Raw genomic sequence first — 18,826 nt, 5'->3', positions numbered from 1 at the left:
CAGTGACTTCAGTGACTTTCAAGGCTTATGAAACTAAACATGCAGCCGCTACAGTACGTCATAGATATTAAACCAATCTAGATCAGGACAGTGGTTTTAGCTGTTACGTATCACCTTTGAAATCAGCATGAAATATAAATAAATAAATAAAAAACATCATTCAAATGTGAACTGACTGAAATTATAAAACTCCCTTGTGTCAGAATTCAATAAAACTAGACTCCCACCAAAAGCTGTTTGCATCCCGGTAGTTCAGTGTTATAATGAACGGCACCTAATTTTGAATTGCGTTCTTAATTGCTCCCTTTTTTTTATCTCTCTCCTACGCCCCCCCCCCCCCCCTCCTCAGTTCTACATCGGGTCATCGTAGTTGTAGGTGGGAGCTGCTGAGTACTGGTTCTGCTGCACGGCCCCCTGTGCGGCCCCCATGGCTGCCTGCTGAGCTGCTTGCTGGACGTGGGGGTTCTTCCAGGCCCCCGTGGCCCACTCCTCTTGGGCCTTGCCCAGGCTGCCCCCACTTCCGCGGTAGAAGTTATGAACCTGCAAAGTGATGTTTACCATCAAAACTCTTTCAGTCAAAATATCAACCTGAGCAGACCTGTGGCGAAAAAAAATATTTCACCTTTGAGAGGGCGATGAAGGAGAGAACAGCCACGGCCGTAAACATGATGGTGGGAATCAGCATCACCACAGCTGAGCCGATGTTGGTGCTGAAGAAGGTGATGGTCGCCAGCCAGCCACTGACAGAACGACGACAGAGTTAGTCTCACACCGGTAACGTAACCGCTCGGCATCAGCGGCTCCATTTTATTAAAACTCGGTGTTATCACTGATGTGTGTTCCAGGAAACAGAGGGCGGTGACTGTTCTTTATTACCTCCAGAGGCGGTTATGTTTTAATCAGCATTTATCTGTTTGTTTGTCTGTCTCTTGGCAACACAACTCAAAAAGTTACAGACAGATCTTGAGGAAATTTTCTGGAAATATTTCCAGAAACAGATCAATACATTTTGGTGATGCTCCAGACGAGATCCTGGATCATCCTGTTTACTCGTATCTGCAGTATTTATTCTAGACATCTACGTTCTTACCACACTCCCCAACCAGGGATGCCAACAGTCTGGATGATACTGATCACCACTTGGGCCATGAACACGAAGAAGAAAGCCATGAAGTTGAAGCTGCTGTCCGTCCTGCAGAGGAGACAAAATGTCTACTGACTGAAACGTGGGGGGGCGACAGTTGAGTTTTTGGTGTCTGTAGGTGAGGATGGAGTCAGCTCACTTGAAGGCCTTGTAGATGGGCCTGAACCAGCACACATAGGAGCAGGGGGTGAAGAGGATGAGCCACAGGAAGGCCATTCCGAAGTTGGCCGCTCCACCTCCTCCACACATCCAGGCCAGACAGCCAATCAGATTCACTGCCAGGGTGGCGGAATTCACTGGCACGAGCGTAATGACATCATGACAAACGAAAACCTCCTTAGCACACATGCCGCAGGCTACATTACTCACTACTCAGCACGTTTCAGTTCTCTATTTAAGATGCAGGAACTAAATTTAATTTGTTCCTCAAAATGAAAAAATATATATATACAGTAATGTGTAAAATAATATTTCAGAAACTAGAAAAGCACTAAGAGAACGCAAACCTCCTCCAAGCAGCTCATTACCCTCCTAATTGGATTCACACCATCCCCATGGTGATCTGGATCATCATCAAAAGGTTCTAGATTGTTCTCAGTGTCTTTATACACCAACCATGAAGAGTCAAAGCAAATCAGAGATTATGTGGATTTTTAACTGATTTTTGAATCCATAAATTACTTTTAATGTTAAAATGTAATGTTTTTTCCTGTGCTCATTCTGGATCAGACCCAGAAAACATTTTGCATGATAGTTCATGACTGTGATTTTTGATGAGTGAATTGAATGTGTATTTTACAATATATGATTTTTTGGAAAAAAGTCTACATTATAAGTAAATGGGAAAATCCTGATTTTTTTTTTCATCCAGACAGGTCTCCGGATCATTCTCAAAATTTAATTGGATCTAAGTTAGATCAAGACCAATCTTATTATTATTATTTATTATTATTAATAATATTATTTTTTTAATCAAAATCAATCCAGCAGTTTTTCCGTAACAGACAAACAAACAAACGCCTTCAAATAGAACCTCCTTGGTGGCGCTAACTGGGTCACGACCATCCAGAGTAACTGGTCGGTCCGGTTTCACTGTGGACTGGACTGTTTGACTTTCACAGTATTTTGGGTAAAACAAAAAGAGGTCAACACTACAGATGCACTCACATATCCACAGGTAGTAGAGCCTCTTGCACATGGTGCGCCGCTGGTCTGGGATCTCATCGAAGTCTTGATAGAAGCACGGCTTGAGTGGGATGAATCGAGGCAGAGGAGGGAAGTTGTTTTCTATAGGACACAAGGTATAGCCGCATAAAATGAAGAATGACAATTTATTCTTTATGAAAGGGCCGATCAGGCGGTTGGGACTTGGGTTGGGAGCTGGAGGGTCATCGGTTCAAATCCAGGCCCAGACAGAGAATAGAGTCAGGGGCAAGTCTAACTCCAGGGCACTGACGAAGGGCACCGACCACGTTGACTGCTGCATTACCAAAAACACATGCATGTACTGTGGAATCGGAGGAAAGCTCACCTGCCATGGTGAACTCTCGGGCTTTTCCTTCACTTGCAAATAAGCGACACCAACTTCAGTCTCCGCAGCTTCGACAACCGAGCTGGCGAAGAAGGGAAAGATGTTTGACTTCTGTCGTCCACACTGCCCTCCCTGTAGACACTGATCCTCCATGCTCGCTTTCACTGGTGCATATTCACACTTCAGGAATAACAGGCTGTAAATAGTTCTAGGATTTGGCCACAGTATCCACTCATACTGGTGCAGCATTTATTAAAACGACAGAGATGAATATGTATTCCACGTTTACACATTACAGCTGTCTAATCCGCGTGTGGGGGGGGGGGGGGGGGGTCTGTGGCCTTGTCTCGACTTTGCAGGCCTGTTCAGAACCAATGAGCGCAGATCGCGGAGACTACAGGACATGATAATTGACAGATTAATAATAAAGGCTGTTTGTTTAGCTATTTAATCTGTCAAACAAAACCATCGTCCGCAATATTTGTTTTTTTTTTAAAATCTTAATCCAGTGCAAGTGACCGTGGATACGCGCTGTAGCCCTGAAGGGCATCTACAGAGAACAAACTGATCCCGGTTCAGTTGATGCGTCGTGGTTTTAAATGTGGATGTAGATGCGTGGATCGCAGTGATGCTGCAGCGGGACACGGAGCGTCGTGTTCACGGATGATGGACAGAGAAGCGTCCTTCAGGAAATCGATGCTTCTGATTCATCCGGTTACAGCTCATGGTCAAACTCAGAATAAATAGCTATCGATGGGTGTAGTTCAATAGAATACCTCTATTCGCTTTAGCTCTACCCTGAGAATGAAATCAAAACGTCTTACCTCCCCGTTAAACCGAGAATGTCGCTAAAATCTCTCCGTTCGTTTCAAATAGCATCCTATTGATCAATCGGCAATAAATCACATTGGAGGAAAGATCCAGATCGTTAACTCTGTTGCGTTTATTCCTGCGTAGATGCGGTTCTTTACGCGCACGCACCTCTGTTGGCTTTACTCGAACAGTACCAAAAAAACGGGATTTGTTGCTGTTCGGAAAAAAACAGCCAATCAGGAAACAGAATGTGTCGACAAGCTCCGCCCCTCTGACGCTGTCCACGGTGCTGAAGGGATTGGCTGCCAGCTAGCACACGATGAAGACGTAGTGTCAGCTATTAGGAGTGATGGGAGATGAAGAGTCATGAAGATGTCCAGCAAAATGGAAGGAAAGAAAGGAAGGAAGGAAGGAAGGAAGGAAAAGGAAAGGAAAGGAAAGGAAAGGAAAGGAAAGGAAAGGAAAGGAAAGGAAAGGAAGGAAAGAAGGAAGGAAGACAGGAAGAAAGGAAGGAAAGAAGGAAGATCAGACAGACAGCAACACAGAGCGCTGCTGGATCGAGCCCTTTTCAGCAGAGAGCCAATAGCGTAGCTCCGAATTAGAGCAAACTATAAAGAGCTTTTCAATTTCTGCACTTTAGACAATAAACTTTAACTTAAAAATAAATAAATTTAACAACCAGTAGTTTCATTCATGAAGATAATACAATGCAAGCCAGGGAATTATTCCTCTATTTCAAATTAGCATGCATTTCAATTTAAGCCAAAAGTCTTAACTTCAGGATTTCTCTTTTAAACACAAAATAAAAAGATACAACTGCTTAGCTGATCATTCTTGCTTACTGAAGACTCCCTGTAACAGTGGGGTCAGAGGTCAACCTGAGTGTGGAGGAACCAATGGGAGAACTGGGGGCATATAACGCTCCTGACGAGAGGCTGCAGTATTAGACAGAGTATCTGCGAGATCAAGCTCAGTGTCCAGTCTGGTTTGTCTTCAACCGAACCCACGCTGAGAAGCCACGCCCACAGACAGGTAGCGCTGAAAGGTAGGAGGATATTCAGCAACAAAAGACAGAAACTGAAACTCGCTCATAACAGCTGACTCTCTTCGTTGCTTGGCAACGCTTTCCGCATCCATCTTGTTTCCCGGGAAAGTATTAATTAGTGCGAGCTGTGGTCTGTTGCTGGATGTCATCCGACATGCCTTCGATGTCATTTGACGGCAGTATAGATTTGTTTATCCACAGCCGATTGATCCAGCGTCTCTCCGGCCACATCAACAGCTGCAGGTGAGACGAGTTCCTCTGCAATGGATGCGCAACGAAGCCAAATACGTGTAAATGGAATGGATTGTAATGCGTTTCCCGTTTTGTGCGCTGTGTGGCGCCGTCACCTTGAGTACATAACGCAGTCAATCAAGTGATCCTTTGAGCAGGTTCAACAAGCGACTTGAGTGTCTCAGCATCAAATGTTCATTAAATTTAAAAAATAAATGAACCTGTAGAAATCCACAAAGTGAAGCATCAATAAAGCTTTATTCAAGCAACATTTTTGGAGTCAAAATCTGATAAGCAGAGTGGCAGAAGAACTAGCAGTGAAAGCCATTCATAAATCAACACAGAACAGACATTCAGAAGTGTCAGCACTGCTGCCGCCACAGGCTGGACAACAATTACATGACTTATCAGAGAACAAAATGTTGGTATTAAGAGAATGGTCAATTATGCAGAACTTTGAACCATTTACCCAACCTTAACCGTTGCAAAGTAATACAAAGGACATGCTAGGCATCTAGGCTACCTCCTCCAGACCCTCATCCTCCTCATAAAACTCGCCCTCTTCCTCAGCAGTTGCATCCTGGTACTGCTGGTACTCGGACACCAGGTCGTTCATGTTGCTCTCAGCCTCTGTGAACTCCATCTCGTCCATGCCCTCGCCAGTGTACCTGAATCACAAACTTTATTTAATAACACGCATTGACATTGTGTTTTGACAAATGTGATTGACGAGCAGAAATACGGGGGCTTCGGGCACTGGCCTGGCATCATTCATCCGCTACTCACCAATGGAGAAAGGCCTTGCGGCGGAACATGGCAGTAAACTGCTCAGAGATGCGCTTGAACAGCTCTTGAATGGCTGTGCTGTTGCCAATGAAGGTGGAGGACATCTTCAGGCCACGAGGAGGAATGTCGCAGACCGCCGTCTTCACATTGTTGGGGATCCACTCAACAAAGTAGCTGCTGTTTTTGTTCTGGACATTCAGCATCTGCTCGTCCACCTCCTTCATGGACATGCGGCCTCTGAAGATGGCTGCTACTGTGAGGTACCGTCCATGCCGTGGGTCACAAGCTGCCATCATGTTCTTTGCATCAAACATCTGCTGGGTGAGCTCAGGAACTGTCAACGCCCTGTAGAAAGAAATAATTCAATAAAGATTATCTCAAATGGGAAAAGCACAAAATTCTGAGTCTGAGAGACTCCCAAAAAGCCGTCTCTCGCCGCTCTACCTGTACTGCTGGCTGCCACGGCTGGTCAGAGGAGCGAAGCCCGGCATGAAGAAGTGCAGCCTGGGGAAAGGCACCATGTTGACTGCCAGCTTCCTCAGATCGGCATTGAGCTGGCCAGGGAAGCGCAGACAGGTGGTCACACCACTCATTGTATTAGACACCAGGTGATTCAGGTCACCGTAGGTGGGCGTGGTCAGCTTCAGTGTACGGAAGCAGATGTCGTATAACGCCTCGTTGTCGATGCAGTACGTCTCATCCGTGTTCTCCACCAGCTGGTGGACAGACAGGGTGGCGTTGTACGGCTCCACCACCGTGTCAGACACCTGAAGTAGGAGACCCAAAGGAAAGGAGACAATGGGAGTAACAGGGAACAACAAAACAGTTACATTTAACAATGCAATGCTCTGTACGATACCTTAGGTGACGGCACCACACTGAAGGTGTTCATGATGCGGTCTGGATACTCCTCTCGGATTTTGCTGATGAGTAGCGTGCCCATGCCAGACCCGGTGCCTCCTCCAAGGGAATGAGTGAGCTGGAATCCCTGGAGGCAGTCACAGCTCTCAGCCTCCTTCCTCACCACATCCAGGACCGAGTCCACCAGCTCAGCTCCCTCGGTGTAGTGGCCTTTAGCCCAGTTATTACCGGCACCGCTCTGGCCTGTTACAGGAAAATACAGGCATTAGAACCAACTGGATCAAAATCTAATCACCTCATCATGCATGCAGATACATGAAAGTTCTCACCAAAAACAAAGTTGTCTGGTCTGAAGATTTGCCCAAAGGGGCCAGACCTCACAGAGTCCATCGTGCCTGGCTCCAGATCCACCAGTACGGCACGAGGAACATACTTCCCTCCTGAAAACACACATTCAAATATTCATGAAACAAAACGTTTTGAACCAATCACTGACTTACTGCCTCCACCTGTCTTGTTGGATTCAACTCTGTCTTTTTAAATGGTGCACAAACGGATAAATGCATTTTGAAGCCGAGGCGTTAAGGTCCGTAAGCGTTTGAGCACATTTTAGGGATCTGAAAAACAGAAGTACATTTTTACAAATTTGCTAGGTCTGGCTTAAAATTTAGAAATTATTTTGCAAACTATTAGAGAGCAAACCCCATCTGTACATATATATATATATAGTCATTTGCTTACATTACATACAAATATATGAAACACAAGTAAAAGCTAAATCTCAAGCTGTTGGGATCCTTTCATCAGCTAAAGGTTCTTTGTTGTGTTGCATCGTGGAAATGAGGTGGCTCCAGTGCCTGCAAACTGTTTCCTAGTTTCTTCTAATGACCTCCTGCAGGACGGTTATGATACCCACCACCACCTACAAGTGCTATTGAATATCATCAATCCTCTTAGACAGTGTAGAACTTGAAACCTTGGCAGAGTTTAGTTCACCTGTTGCCTCATTGTAGTACACGTTGATCCGTTCCAGCTGCAGGTCGGAGTCTCCATGGTAGGTCCCGGTTGGGTCGACGCCATGCTCATCACTGATCACCTCCCAGAACTACAATTTTTAAATTCAAATTTTATTTTATATATAAAAAAAAAAGGGACAATCAACATTTCCTAACAGAAAGTAAATATACCCGAGTTAGCTGAAAGGCTAATTTCCATTGGTAGCCCCTTCCCCAGTTAATATACACATTTAATAAATCAAAAAACAAGACATGAACAATAAATAAAGCGTGCATTACATAGCACCAGAAGGACAGATACAACTATAAAATGAGCCACACTGCATACAAGTTTGTGATATTCATTCACTTAAACACAGTAAATTACACCTTAGCCGTGCCCTGGAGATAGACTGACCCTCTCATCACCAGTCAAAACTCCGGATCGTGTCCAGGCCGGGATTTGAACCAGTGAATTAAAGCTTTATTCAAACAATTACACACGATGTCTCACCGAGGAGTTATTTTGCTGACCGGCACAACCTTCTCTGTATCCGTTGATATAAAATGTTGTTTTACTTAAATAAAACCGCTTTATCCGTTACTGGGTCGCATCCCAGCAGTCAATGGGCGAAAAGGCGGGGTCTACCCTGGACAGGCCACCAGTTCATGGCATCCATACTCACACCTGTGGACAATTTAGTGTAAACAATTCACCTAATTGGCACGTTTTTAGTGGGAGGAAGCCGGAAAGCCCGGAGAGAACGCACGCAGACACGCGGAGAACGTGCAAACGCCTCACGACAAGGCCGCAGGTCGGATTCGAAGCTGCGGCCCTCTCGCGGTGAGGCAGCAGCGCTTACCTGGTTAGTGATACATTACGTCACAGAAACACTATATTTTATAGGGACCGGACAATAAAACATCAAATACACCCCCCACCCCCCCCTCGCATCTACAGTGCTAATGGCGCAACAGACAGCCTTAACATTTCTACTGGTAATAAGGAATCTGTATTTTTAATTTGGGCGTTTCCGCGGTAGCACGGGCGAGTGTCTCCCACGAGCCGGTCCCAAGCCCGGCTATATGCAGGGGGCTGCGGCAGGAATGGCATCCGGCGTGATGAAATGCCAGAATCAAGCATGCACTCGACTTGGAGGTTGATTTGCTGTGGGACAAGCCGAAAGAGGAAGAAGCGCGTACGCCTCCGCAGTCCCGTGGAGGTAGGCCGACTCTCCCCAGCTAACACTTCCGTTCTGAGCCACTGCCGCCCACGACGAAGTCCATTTAACGTTAAATGAGCTAGCTAGCTAGCTAACCAGTATGACTTACCTAAATTGTAATCAGCCGTTGACATATGCCCAACGGAGGCTATCGCTAGCTTCAGCCTTAATTCAGATAATTTACCACCCACCTAAGTCGAACTTCGTCCGCACACCCCGCCATTTTAGTTGCCAACGGCTCCTCTCGCTCTGTTCAGCGAGTGAATTCTTCCATTTTAAACAAAAACAAACTATGCTCACCTTCGCTCCAATCTGGTTGCCGCACTGGCCCGCCTGAAGATGAACTATTTCTCTCATTTTGGTAGAAATGTAAAAACGTTTACACGACGAAGCAAACACTACCTTCTTAGTCTACAGCACTTCTTCAACTGCTGGAATACGCAGAGAGCGCGTGAGCTAGCGAGCCTTCCCATAAACGCCATTGGACAAACTAGATGTCACTCAAACCTGAGAAGACATGTTATTGGTTGATAGTCATATTGAGTTTTGATTGGGTAGTCCGATGGCGGTTCCGTTTCCTTGGAAGAATGGCACGACTAACGACCAGCTTTACGGCTTGTCGAAAAGCAAGGTTTTTTGAAACATCAGCTTGACTAAGAGCACCAAACACAACCTGTTTGCGGCTCAAAATGCTACTTTCCTCCTTGTTAATCTCTAGTTTCAAGTGGTTTAAGATGTGAAACAACAACAACCTTCCTTTGTTTAATTCATTAATTAATCCATCCATCCATCTTCTTCCGTTTATCCGGGGCCGGTTCGCGGGGGCAGCAGCCTAAGCAGGGAAGCCCAGACTTCCCTCTCCCCGGCCACTTCCTCTAGGTCTTCCGGGGGGATCCCAAGGCGTTCCCAGGCCAGCCGAGAGACATAGTCTCTCCAGCGTGTCCTGGGTCTTCCCCGTGGTCTCCTCCCGTGGGACGTGCCCTGAACACCTCACCAGGGAGGCGTTCGGGAGGCATCCTAAATAGGTGCCCGAGCCACCTCATCGGGCTCCTCTCAACGCGGAGGAGCAGCGGCTCTACTCCGAGCTCCTCCCGGATGACTGAGCTTCTCAGCCTATCTCTAAGGGAGAGCCCAGCCACCTTACGGAGGAAGCTCATTTCAGCCGCTTGATTGTATGACAGAATTAAGATTAACATAAAAAAAAAAATCCTACAATGGAATAATTTCAAGAACATGACATTGAAATCTGTCTCTCTTCAACGGCCAATAACTCCGGAACGAAAAATAGTAGAAACAAACTTTTGTTTGAGTTCGGCATTTGCATCGTCATAATAAATAATATTCTGTGGATCTTGAAAAATCGGGAAAATTGGGGCACTCAGCATAGGTGAGTTGAAAATGGCTGGCACTCAATGAGTTAAACACAATGACACCGAGTTTCCAGCTGTTGTTCCATTTTAATTTCTATATCGTGTAGTTTATCCTTTGAATTAAAATATTTGAGATAAAGCAGCACTCCCTTTTTGATCAACTCACATCTCTTCATCCATCTTCATCCCAGGACATGATGTCAAAGGGTGTTGTCCAGAGACACCGAAATGGACAACATCTTTGTCGAGCTGAGTTCTGATGTTCCTGGCGTCAGGGTCATGGACTTTGGCTGCAGCTCCTTTGTGGGTAAGACATCTTTTAGTGGCAGCTTCTCCTCTTGCCATTCATCCATCCGCATTTGTATGTCTCTGAACCCGACAGATAAATACCAAATGAAGACAGGCATGGCCGAACACACGATCGTCTCGCAGTTGGGTCGGGCCATCAATAAGATGACCTGCTCCATTATAAATGAATGATTCGTTTATTTAACAGGGACAGCGCACATTAATAAACATTTCTGTCAATGTGCCAGAATTAGCCAAAAGGCTATTTTTCATCTGTTGTCCCTGGACAGAAATTCCATGGCAGCCAGTCTCTTATTGTTTCTTGATACCCCACCGGAGACAAGCGAAAGGTGTGACCCAGGGCGAGACAAAGCTGGTGTCGATATATGACTTGACTGTTATGGTCTCATGTTCCTGTTAGAAAGTTGTATATTAATAATCATTGCCTGCAGTTTCTGATCAATCAAGCAGCAGGGAAATTATTTTTAAGATTCATATTTATAAAACCAATTCAGTTTCCTATTGTCACAATGTGAATATGGTCTGAACATCAAATGTTTCTTACATTTTAAAAATAAATGAACCTGTAGAAATCCACAAAGTGAAGCATCAATAAAGCTTTATTCAAACAACATTTTTGGAGTCAAAATCTGATAAGCAGAGTGGCAGAAGAACGAGCAGTGAAAGCCATTCATAAATCAACACAGAACAGACATTCAGAAGTGTCAGCACTGCCGCCGCCACAGGCTGGACAACAATTACATGACTTATCAGAGAACAAAATGTTGGTATTAAGAGAATGGTCAATTATGCAGAACTTTGAACCATTTACCCAACCTTAACCGATGCAAAGTAATACAAAGGACATGCTAGGCATCCTCCTCTTGACCCTCCTCCTCATCAAACTCGCCCTCTTCCTCAGCAGTTGCATCCTGGTACTGCTGGTACTCGGACACCAGGTCGTTCATGTTGCTCTCAGCCTCTGTGAACTCCATCTCGTCCATGCCCTCGCCAGTGTACCTGAATCACAAACTTTATTTAATAACACGCATTGACATTGTGTTTTGACAAATGTGATTGACGAGCAGAAACACGGGGGCTTCGGGCACTGGCCTGGCATCATTCATCCGCTACTCACCAATGGAGAAAGGCCTTGCGGCGGAACATGGCAGTAAACTGCTCAGAGATGCGCTTGAACAGCTCTTGAATGGCTGTGCTGTTGCCAATGAAGGTGGAGGACATCTTCAGGCCACGAGGAGGAATGTCACAGACCGCCGTCTTCACATTGTTGGGGATCCACTCAACAAAGTAGCTGCTGTTTTTGTTCTGGACATTCAGCATCTGCTCGTCCACCTCCTTCATGGACATGCGGCCTCTGAAGATGGCTGCTACTGTGAGGTACCGTCCATGCCGTGGGTCACAAGCCGCCATCATGTTCTTTGCATCAAACATCTGCTGGGTGAGTTCAGGAACTGTCAACGCCCTGTAGAAAGAAATAATTCAATAAAGATTATCTCAAATGGGAAAAGCACAAAATTCTGAGTCTGAGAGACTCCCAAAAAGCCGTCTCTCGCCGCTCTACCTGTACTGCTGGCTGCCACGGCTGGTCAGAGGAGCGAAGCCCGGCATGAAGAAGTGCAGCCTTGGGAAAGGCACCATGTTGACTGCCAGCTTCCTCAGATCGGCATTGAGCTGGCCAGGGAAGCGCAGACAGGTGGTCACACCACTCATTGTAGCAGACACAAGGTGATTCAGGTCACCGTAGGTGGGCGTGGTCAGCTTCAGTGTACGGAAGCAGATGTCGTATAACGCCTCGTTGTCGATGCAGTACGTCTCATCCGTGTTCTCCACCAGCTGGTGGACAGACAGGGTGGCGTTGTACGGCTCCACCACCGTGTCAGACACCTGAAGTAGGAGACCCAAAGGAAAGGAGACAATGGGAGTAACAGGGAACAACAAAACAGTTACATTTAACAATGCAATGCTCTGTACGATACCTTAGGTGACGGCACCACACTGAAGGTGTTCATGATGCGGTCTGGATACTCCTCTCGGATTTTGCTGATGAGTAGCGTGCCCATGCCAGACCCGGTGCCTCCTCCAAGGGAATGAGTGAGCTGGAATCCCTGGAGGCAGTCACAGCTCTCAGCCTCCTTCCTCACCACATCCAGGACCGAGTCCACCAGCTCAGCTCCCTCGGTGTAGTGGCCTTTAGCCCAGTTATTACCGGCGCCGCTCTGGCCTGTTACAGGAAAACACAGGCATTAGAACCAACTGGATCAAAATCTAATCACCTCATCATGCATGCAGATACATGAAAGTTCTCACCAAAAACAAAGTTGTCTGGTCTGAAGATTTGCCCAAAGGGGCCAGACCTCACAGAGTCCATCGTGCCTGGCTCCAGATCCACCAGTACGGCACGAGGAACATACTTCCCTCCTGAAAACACACATTTAAATATTCATGAAACAAAATGTTTTGAACCAATCACTGACTTACTGCCTCCACCTGTCTTGTTGGATTCAACTCTGTCTTTTTAAATGGTGCACAAACGGATAAATGCATTTTTAAGCCGAGGCGTTAAGGTCCGTAAGCGTTTGAGCACATTTTAGGGATCTGAATAACAGAAGTACATTTTTACAAATTTGCTAGGTCTGGCTTAAAATGTAGAAATTATTTTGCAAACTATTGGAGAGCAAACCCCATCTGTACATATATATATATATGTATGTATATATATATATATATATATATACATATGTATGTATACATACATATATATATACATATATATGATGATGATGAATATATTTATTAGATAGAATGTTAGAGTACAAGTACAGTCACACAGTAGCATGTATTACAGTACAAATAACGTCAAACATCCTGTCTAAGAGGAGCATTTCAAAAAAGCCCTTGCGGGCTTGTTTCCGTTGAAAGTCCTTCGTACATAAATCATCCACAAAAAAAAAAAAAAAAAAAAAAAAATGTAATGTAAGCAAATGACTATATATATATATATATACATATATAGTCATTGTAATGTATGTAATGTAAGCAAATGACTATATATATATATATACATATATAGTCATTTGCTTACATTACATACAAATATATGAAACACAAGTAAAAGCTAAATCTCAAGTTGTTGGGATCTTTTCATCAGCTAAAGGTTCTTTGTTTTGTTGCATCGTGGAAATGAGGTGGCTCCAGTGCCTGCAAACTGTTTCCTAGTTTCTTCTAACGACCTCCTGCAGGACGGTTGTGATACCCACCACCACCTACAAGTGCTATTGAATATCATCAATCCTCTTAGACAGTGTAGAACCTGAAACCTTGGCAGAGTTTAGTTCACCTGTTGCCTCATTGTAGTACACGTTGATCCGTTCCAGCTGCAGGTCGGAGTCTCCATGGTAGGTCCCGGTTGGGTCGACGCCATGTTCATCACTGATCACCTCCCAGAACTACGACGTGCGCAATGAATGAAATTACACCTTGGCAGGGCCCTGGAGATAGACTGACCCTCTCTGTCACCAGTCAAAACCCCGTTTCTCGTCTGGGCCGGGATTTGAACCAGTGAATTAAAGCTTTATTCAAACACAATTACATTTTTCACATCAAAATCTGAGAAACACACCAACAATGTAGCACTGAGGAGTTATTTTGCTGACCAGAACAGTCTTCTCTGTATCCCTTTAAAAATACAGTAACATTAAGCAGAGTGCTTGAAGCTGACAGTGCTAAATTCTTAAATTATGTGTCACAAAAACAGTATTTTATTGGGACAGGACAGTAACACATCAAATTGACTTTTTTCCCCCCTTTCTACAGGTAATAAGAAAACGGTATTACTAATTTGGGTGCTTAGGCCTGAGCAGTACTGTGGCGGTAGACTGACTCTCCAGTTAACAAACCGTATTTTATCCGGTCAGGCCGGTTTCTCAAATTCCAACCGACTGAGCCACTGTTGCCCACGACGTCCATTTGACATTAAATGAGCTAGTTCACCAGCATGATTTACCTATGCGCCAATTTGAAGTCAGTAGGTGACGTAAGCCGAACGAGGCTATCGCTAGCTTCAGCGCTAATTTGCCACACCCTCCTTGGTCCGTACACCCCGTTATTTTAGTCGGTAATGGCCGCTCTTTCTCTCCCTCCTCGTTCGCTCTGTTCAGCGAGGCGTCTTCAATTTTAAACGAAAACAAATACTCACCTTCGCTCCAATTTGGTTGCCGCACTGGCCCGCCTGAAGATGGACAATTTCCCTCATTTTAGTAGAACCGTTAAAATGTTAACACGACGACGCAAATAGGTCATTCACTCTGCAGCACTGAAACTGAATACGCACTACGCAGAGAGCGCACGATCGCGTGAGTCTTCCGATAAACGCAATTGGACAAACTAGATGTCACTCAAACCTAAGACGACATGTTATTGGTTGATAGTCATATTAAGTTTTGATTGGGTCGTCCAATGGCGGTTCCGTTGCCTTTCAGCCGTTGGAAAAAAACAGTGATAACATAACTTGTTTACTGTAGTCGTAAATACTGTATGTTGCCATCCCATGCTCGAATATTACAATGTTGTTTTCTTCTACACATAGAAATGCCACACCAACATTTATTTGAGTGTTGTTCTCCTCTATATACATTTTCATACGAATTTCTATTTGCTAGCTTATTTTATACTTCATATTGTCATATTTTGGGAGTGTAAAATTGGCTAATTCCGATTTTCTTCTACTACACCGGAACGCCTCATTCGCGATCGCGAAAGCTAACGCTTTCTCCTCCTGTTGTGCTATGAGTTGAGCGAAACTGAAGGTAAGGAATCTTGCCTAACAAGAATTATTTGCGTCCTAAGGAATAGGAAGTAAGATCAAAGGTCTGTCGTTTGAAATAGGTCTGATAATTCTGCATCCAGTAATTTCTACTATGCGATAGATCTCTTCACTTGAGGAGCTATGTTTACTTTTAGCTAACGTAGCTTCATCAAACCCAGAGCTATGCTAGCTAGACAGGAAGAACATCTCTAGCTAAATAAATACCGGAACTAAACATTCCAGTAGTCATTTATGTCAAAAACATTATGTGGGACTTTTTGCTTCGTTTTGTCTTTTTGCTGACCACAAATCGTTCACTAGCTTCTGTGTCCTGTCCGCTAAAGTACGAGATGATATATTTACTTCGTATCTTACGTGTAGGCTCAGTCGTAAAATAAATATGGATATATCCTCCTGAGACCCAGCCCGCTGACATGCGTCCTTTGTAATGGACAAATGTCCACTACAGAGGACGTGCTAGCTGGCTTGGTCTCAGGAGGATATTATATGAAATGTTGTGCAGAAGAACTGATTAATATATTAATACCCATGTGATTGGTGATCTATATGAGAATGTATTCAGCAGATACATAACAATGAAATTATGAATACATTTTGATGGGAGTAGAAGGCTTTAACCCAACAGGTTTCATGTAAACCCAATAAACTGTATGTCGTTATTGAACGTGTTTCCCCCCCAGGTCCCGGGGATGCAGCCGCCGCTGCCGCCTGAGACGGTCAGAGAGCTGGTGTCCTCCTGTCTGCACAGAGACCCGGTAGCAGCAGACCTCCGCTGCAGCCTGTTTGCTGCTGCTGCACAGAGTTACAAGAGGGATTCGCTGCTCAGACCCTTCCCTCCAAGATACATAAGTGGTGACAACAAGGACTTCGAAGCACTGGTAAGATACAGCCAGAAGCTTTTAATACCCCCCCCCCTCAACTGTCACATTAATGCTTATAACTTGTACTTAATATGCCAAATACTAACAATACACATTAAAATACACTTGATGGCACTAATGTGCTGAGTCTGATAAAGCACAGTTCGCTGATGTTTGATTCCCAATGTCGTTCTGCTCTTCTGTCTTACGGATTTCCAAAACCTCTTACGTCTGATCCAAGTAGCAGCTGGCACGCTGCCTTATTTGATATCAGTCATTGATTGAATATTGCAACAGTTATACTACCCTCATGCGACTCAAGTATTACTGTAATTTTAGTTAGCGCGACTTCAAATTAAAATGCATCAAAAACATCCAAAGTAAACGTGAAAATATATCATCTAGCATTTTGTCGTTTTAGTGTCCGTGGACGTGATGTTGTATTGCTGACATCACCAAACGATGTACTGTACAAACATTTGTGCTGACATTTACTGATAATGGGGATCCAGACAGATCAGACTAGCTCTGATTTAAAGAGTAAGCCATTTTGGTTTCTTCTAGTTGGCAGATGTGAAATCTTTGCCTGGTGTGAGAGAGTTGGTGAGACTTCAGTCCAGAGAGGGGGATCATCATCTGGCCCTCACACACTGGATTCTCTCTTCAAAGAGCTTCGCTGTGAAGACACTACAGAAGGATGAGGTGCGTTACTGACAGAATCAGATCCTTAAACAGTTTATTTCTTTCTTATTAACTGGCTATTTCTACCAGTACACCAAACTTTGCAAGCTAACGGAGAATGAAGGGATTCCGGCTCCTGTGCCAGACTTCCTGTTTGAGCTGGAATACTGTGATCAGATGAACGCCAGGTTTGAGAAGACGAGGGCAGACAGCGACGTCTTCTATGCGTTCCACGGGAGCCGCCTGGAGAATTTTCACTCTATCATTCACAATGGGCTACACTGTCACCTCAACAAGGCTAGTGCTTCATCTCCTCCGTAGGCGCTCCTTTAAGCCTGTAATATGAAATTAAATATTTAAGACTTCAAGGAGCTGAAATCAGAGATAATCTACTGTCTCTATGTCACAAACAGTCTCACTGGTTGTTGTTGTTTTTGCATGTTGTGATCAGAACTCCGTGTTTGGAGAAGGGACCTACCTCACCAGTGACCTCAGCATGGCGGTGCTCTACAGCCCCCACAGCGGCGGCTGGAGAGAAAGCCTCCTGGGGCCGCTGCTCAGCTGTGTTGCCTTGTGTGAAGTCATTGATCACCCAGATGTTAAGTGTCAGGTGAAGAAAAAAGGTGCGTTATAACCACGTAACTCGCTGAAGAGTGGGGAAGACAGTACCTGCTCTCCCCCCCCCCCTCCCCCCTCTCAAATCGTACAGCACTGAAGTTTAAATCATTTTATATTATAACAAATTTCAGATTCTGAAATCATTGACCGTACACGCTCAAGAGCGAAGAACAGCGAAGGAGGGGAAGTACCACAGAAGTACTTTGTGGTCACCAACAATCAGCTTTTGAGAGTCAAGTACCTCCTTGTTTACTCCCAAAGGAGGCACCTGTCCAGGTTAGAATCACTTCGGGGTCAAATGTTGTTTCCAGAAGATCACTTGGTTTGGAAAAGGATGTAAATTTTGAAAAAGTCTTTATAAGTTATGTGATTGTAGTTATAGCAAAATGACAGGATGCCACTCATAATAAATGGAACCCTAAAAACATGACGCGTTTGTCTTTCATCCTCAGACATTCCCGCGGCACCTCCTGGCTCCTCCGACACCATTTTGCCATCATGATGAGCCTCTACCTTCTGCTGCTCTTGTTCATCGGTGCCTTTAACTCCGCCGCCTTCGTTTCCTTTTGGAACAGGCTGTTCAGGTGACAAGACGACAGTCCAGACGGCCTGGAAGTCCATGATCCACGGTGCCTTCTTAATCAGAGGTGGACTGGAGGCCCGACCTGAAGTTTCTGTCAACTGTCGTAATGTTTCCTCTCTGCAGTTGAGCTTTTCTTTATCAGGAGGAATAATCTCATCCTAAGATGGCATACAATTTCAGATAACAGTTGTTGGGGGTCATGCTTTATTATTTCTGCTTCTTAAAACATTATGCCGTGTTTTGGATTTGTGTTTCGTCTTCAGTGTCTCACTGTTGATCAGGCACTAATGAAAATATTCCAATTTAAAAGCTTACCTTTAAACACTATAACGTTATGTCACTCATTTTGTCCTTGAAATGTTTAAAAAATGCTTTTCTATCCTTACATTATTAAGGAAACAAGCTGTACATGTTTAGGATATAAAATGCTGCATTTCCATATTAAAATGTCTTAAAAAAAACCCAGCTAATTTGAATTATGTTTCCTTTGTTCAAACTGGAGAGAGAATTTCTGCGAGAGTCAGTCACTTCTTATTTACTCGAGTTGTTTATGATGTAAATGATAGTTGATTTTAATCATAGTTGTTTCCCTTGACAACTTGCATATTCATGCACGCTGAGATTTATGTTGAAACCTTACTGCAGTAATCGCTTGTGCTTTTCTGTTGTTCCCGGGTTTTGTGTCATATTGGAACTTTAATGACGGCAACATTTATTATAGCTGGAATGCTGACAGACCTTTGTTATCCTTTTCGTTTATCAGTAAGAAAAAAAACGAGAGGGACGGCTTTGGGATTGATAACTGAGGCGGTCCTCTTTGGTGACCGATCCTGATATGCTGATGTGTACCTGCAGAGAGCAAAAGAAATGATCCATAGGATGATAAACATCCCTTTTTTTTTTACTAGCTATCCAATCTTGTTGGATGATAAATTATTAACTGCATTTCTT

General features: G+C 44.4%; 4 protein-coding genes across 7 annotated transcripts; 1 reads left to right on the top strand and 3 right to left on the bottom strand.

The window, feature by feature from the left end:
* Positions 1-351: 351 nt before the first annotated feature.
* scamp5a (secretory carrier membrane protein 5a) lies at positions 352-2,828 on the bottom strand. Its single transcript, XM_068739950.1, has 6 exons — positions 2,676-2,828; positions 2,312-2,480; positions 1,284-1,440; positions 1,091-1,192; positions 623-740; positions 352-540 (listed from the first exon to the last, which is right to left on the bottom strand). The coding sequence occupies exons 1-6, from the start codon at positions 2,826-2,828 to the stop codon at positions 352-354; spliced, it is 888 nt and encodes a 295-aa protein (XP_068596051.1).
* Positions 2,829-5,010: 2,182 nt separating this feature from the next.
* Positions 5,011-9,051, bottom strand: LOC137893872 (tubulin beta-4B chain-like). 4 transcript variants are annotated; one of them, XM_068739322.1, is made up of 8 exons: positions 8,930-9,051; positions 7,408-7,516; positions 7,331-7,333; positions 6,741-6,851; positions 6,410-6,654; positions 5,995-6,317; positions 5,551-5,895; positions 5,011-5,432 (listed from the first exon to the last, which is right to left on the bottom strand). In XM_068739322.1, the coding sequence occupies exons 1-8, from the start codon at positions 8,984-8,986 to the stop codon at positions 5,279-5,281; spliced, it is 1,347 nt and encodes a 448-aa protein (XP_068595423.1). In that variant the 5' UTR covers positions 8,987-9,051; the 3' UTR covers positions 5,011-5,278. The 4 variants fall into 4 exon arrangements, with proteins under 4 accessions (XP_068595423.1, XP_068595422.1, XP_068595421.1 ...); XM_068739321.1 differs by lacking the exon at positions 7,331-7,333 and having other exon boundaries at positions 6,741-6,843; positions 7,388-7,516; XM_068739320.1 differs by lacking the exon at positions 7,331-7,333.
* A 1,838-nt stretch (positions 9,052-10,889) lies between these two features.
* Positions 10,890-14,613, bottom strand: LOC137893843 (tubulin beta chain). The gene is made up of 7 exons (XM_068739283.1): positions 14,504-14,613; positions 13,646-13,754; positions 12,616-12,726; positions 12,285-12,529; positions 11,870-12,192; positions 11,426-11,770; positions 10,890-11,307 (listed from the first exon to the last, which is right to left on the bottom strand). The coding sequence occupies exons 1-7, from the start codon at positions 14,558-14,560 to the stop codon at positions 11,157-11,159; spliced, it is 1,341 nt and encodes a 446-aa protein (XP_068595384.1). The 5' UTR covers positions 14,561-14,613; the 3' UTR covers positions 10,890-11,156.
* Positions 14,614-15,070: 457 nt separating this feature from the next.
* On the top strand, positions 15,071-18,322 carry parp16 (poly (ADP-ribose) polymerase family, member 16). The gene is made up of 7 exons (XM_068739640.1): positions 15,071-15,113; positions 15,814-16,011; positions 16,558-16,695; positions 16,765-16,971; positions 17,126-17,297; positions 17,424-17,568; positions 17,745-18,322. Exons 2-7 carry the CDS (start codon positions 15,823-15,825, stop codon positions 17,878-17,880), a joined length of 987 nt encoding a protein of 328 aa, XP_068595741.1. The 5' UTR covers positions 15,071-15,113; positions 15,814-15,822; the 3' UTR covers positions 17,881-18,322.
* The last annotated feature ends 504 nt before the right edge of the window (positions 18,323-18,826 follow it).

Source organism: Brachionichthys hirsutus, chromosome 5 (genome assembly GCF_040956055.1).
Source record: "Brachionichthys hirsutus isolate HB-005 chromosome 5, CSIRO-AGI_Bhir_v1, whole genome shotgun sequence".
NCBI lineage: Eukaryota > Metazoa > Chordata > Actinopteri > Lophiiformes > Brachionichthyidae > Brachionichthys > Brachionichthys hirsutus.
Note: the sequence above shows the minus strand (reverse complement) of the source record. Positions and strands in the feature narration are given on the sequence as shown.

Excerpts from the sequence above, each read along its gene's own strand:
- scamp5a (XM_068739950.1), bottom strand. The coding sequence starts at position 2,828 with ATGGAGGATCAGTGTCTACAGGGAGGGCAGTGTGGACGACAGAAGTCA. Across the intron at positions 2,481-2,675 it reads CCGAGAGTTCACCATGGCAG|AATAAATTGTCATTCTTCAT; the intron begins GTGAGCTTTCCT and ends CCTTTCATAAAG. Across the intron at positions 741-1,090 it reads ATCCCTGGTTGGGGAGTGTG|TGGCTGGCTGGCGACCATCA; the intron begins GTAAGAACGTAG and ends TCGTTCTGTCAG.
- LOC137893872 (XM_068739321.1), bottom strand. The coding sequence starts at position 8,986 with ATGAGAGAAATAGTTCATCTTCAGGCGGGCCAGTGCGGCAACCAGATT. Across the intron at positions 5,896-5,994 it reads CGTGGCAGCCAGCAGTACAG|GGCGTTGACAGTTCCTGAGC; the intron begins GTAGAGCGGCGA and ends TTCTTTCTACAG. Across the intron at positions 5,433-5,550 it reads CGCAAGGCCTTTCTCCATTG|GTACACTGGCGAGGGCATGG; the intron begins GTGAGTAGCGGA and ends TTTGTGATTCAG.
- LOC137893843 (XM_068739283.1), bottom strand. The coding sequence starts at position 14,560 with ATGAGGGAAATTGTCCATCTTCAGGCGGGCCAGTGCGGCAACCAAATT. Across the intron at positions 13,755-14,503 it reads GCAACCAAATTGGAGCGAAG|TTCTGGGAGGTGATCAGTGA; the intron begins GTGAGTATTTGT and ends CGCACGTCGTAG. Across the intron at positions 12,193-12,284 it reads GTGTGGTGCCGTCACCTAAG|GTGTCTGACACGGTGGTGGA; the intron begins GTATCGTACAGA and ends CTCCTACTTCAG.
- parp16 (XM_068739640.1), top strand. The coding sequence starts at position 15,823 with ATGCAGCCGCCGCTGCCGCCTGAGACGGTCAGAGAGCTGGTGTCCTCC. Across the intron at positions 16,696-16,764 it reads AGACACTACAGAAGGATGAG|TACACCAAACTTTGCAAGCT; the intron begins GTGCGTTACTGA and ends TATTTCTACCAG. Across the intron at positions 17,298-17,423 it reads GTGTCAGGTGAAGAAAAAAG|ATTCTGAAATCATTGACCGT; the intron begins GTGCGTTATAAC and ends AACAAATTTCAG.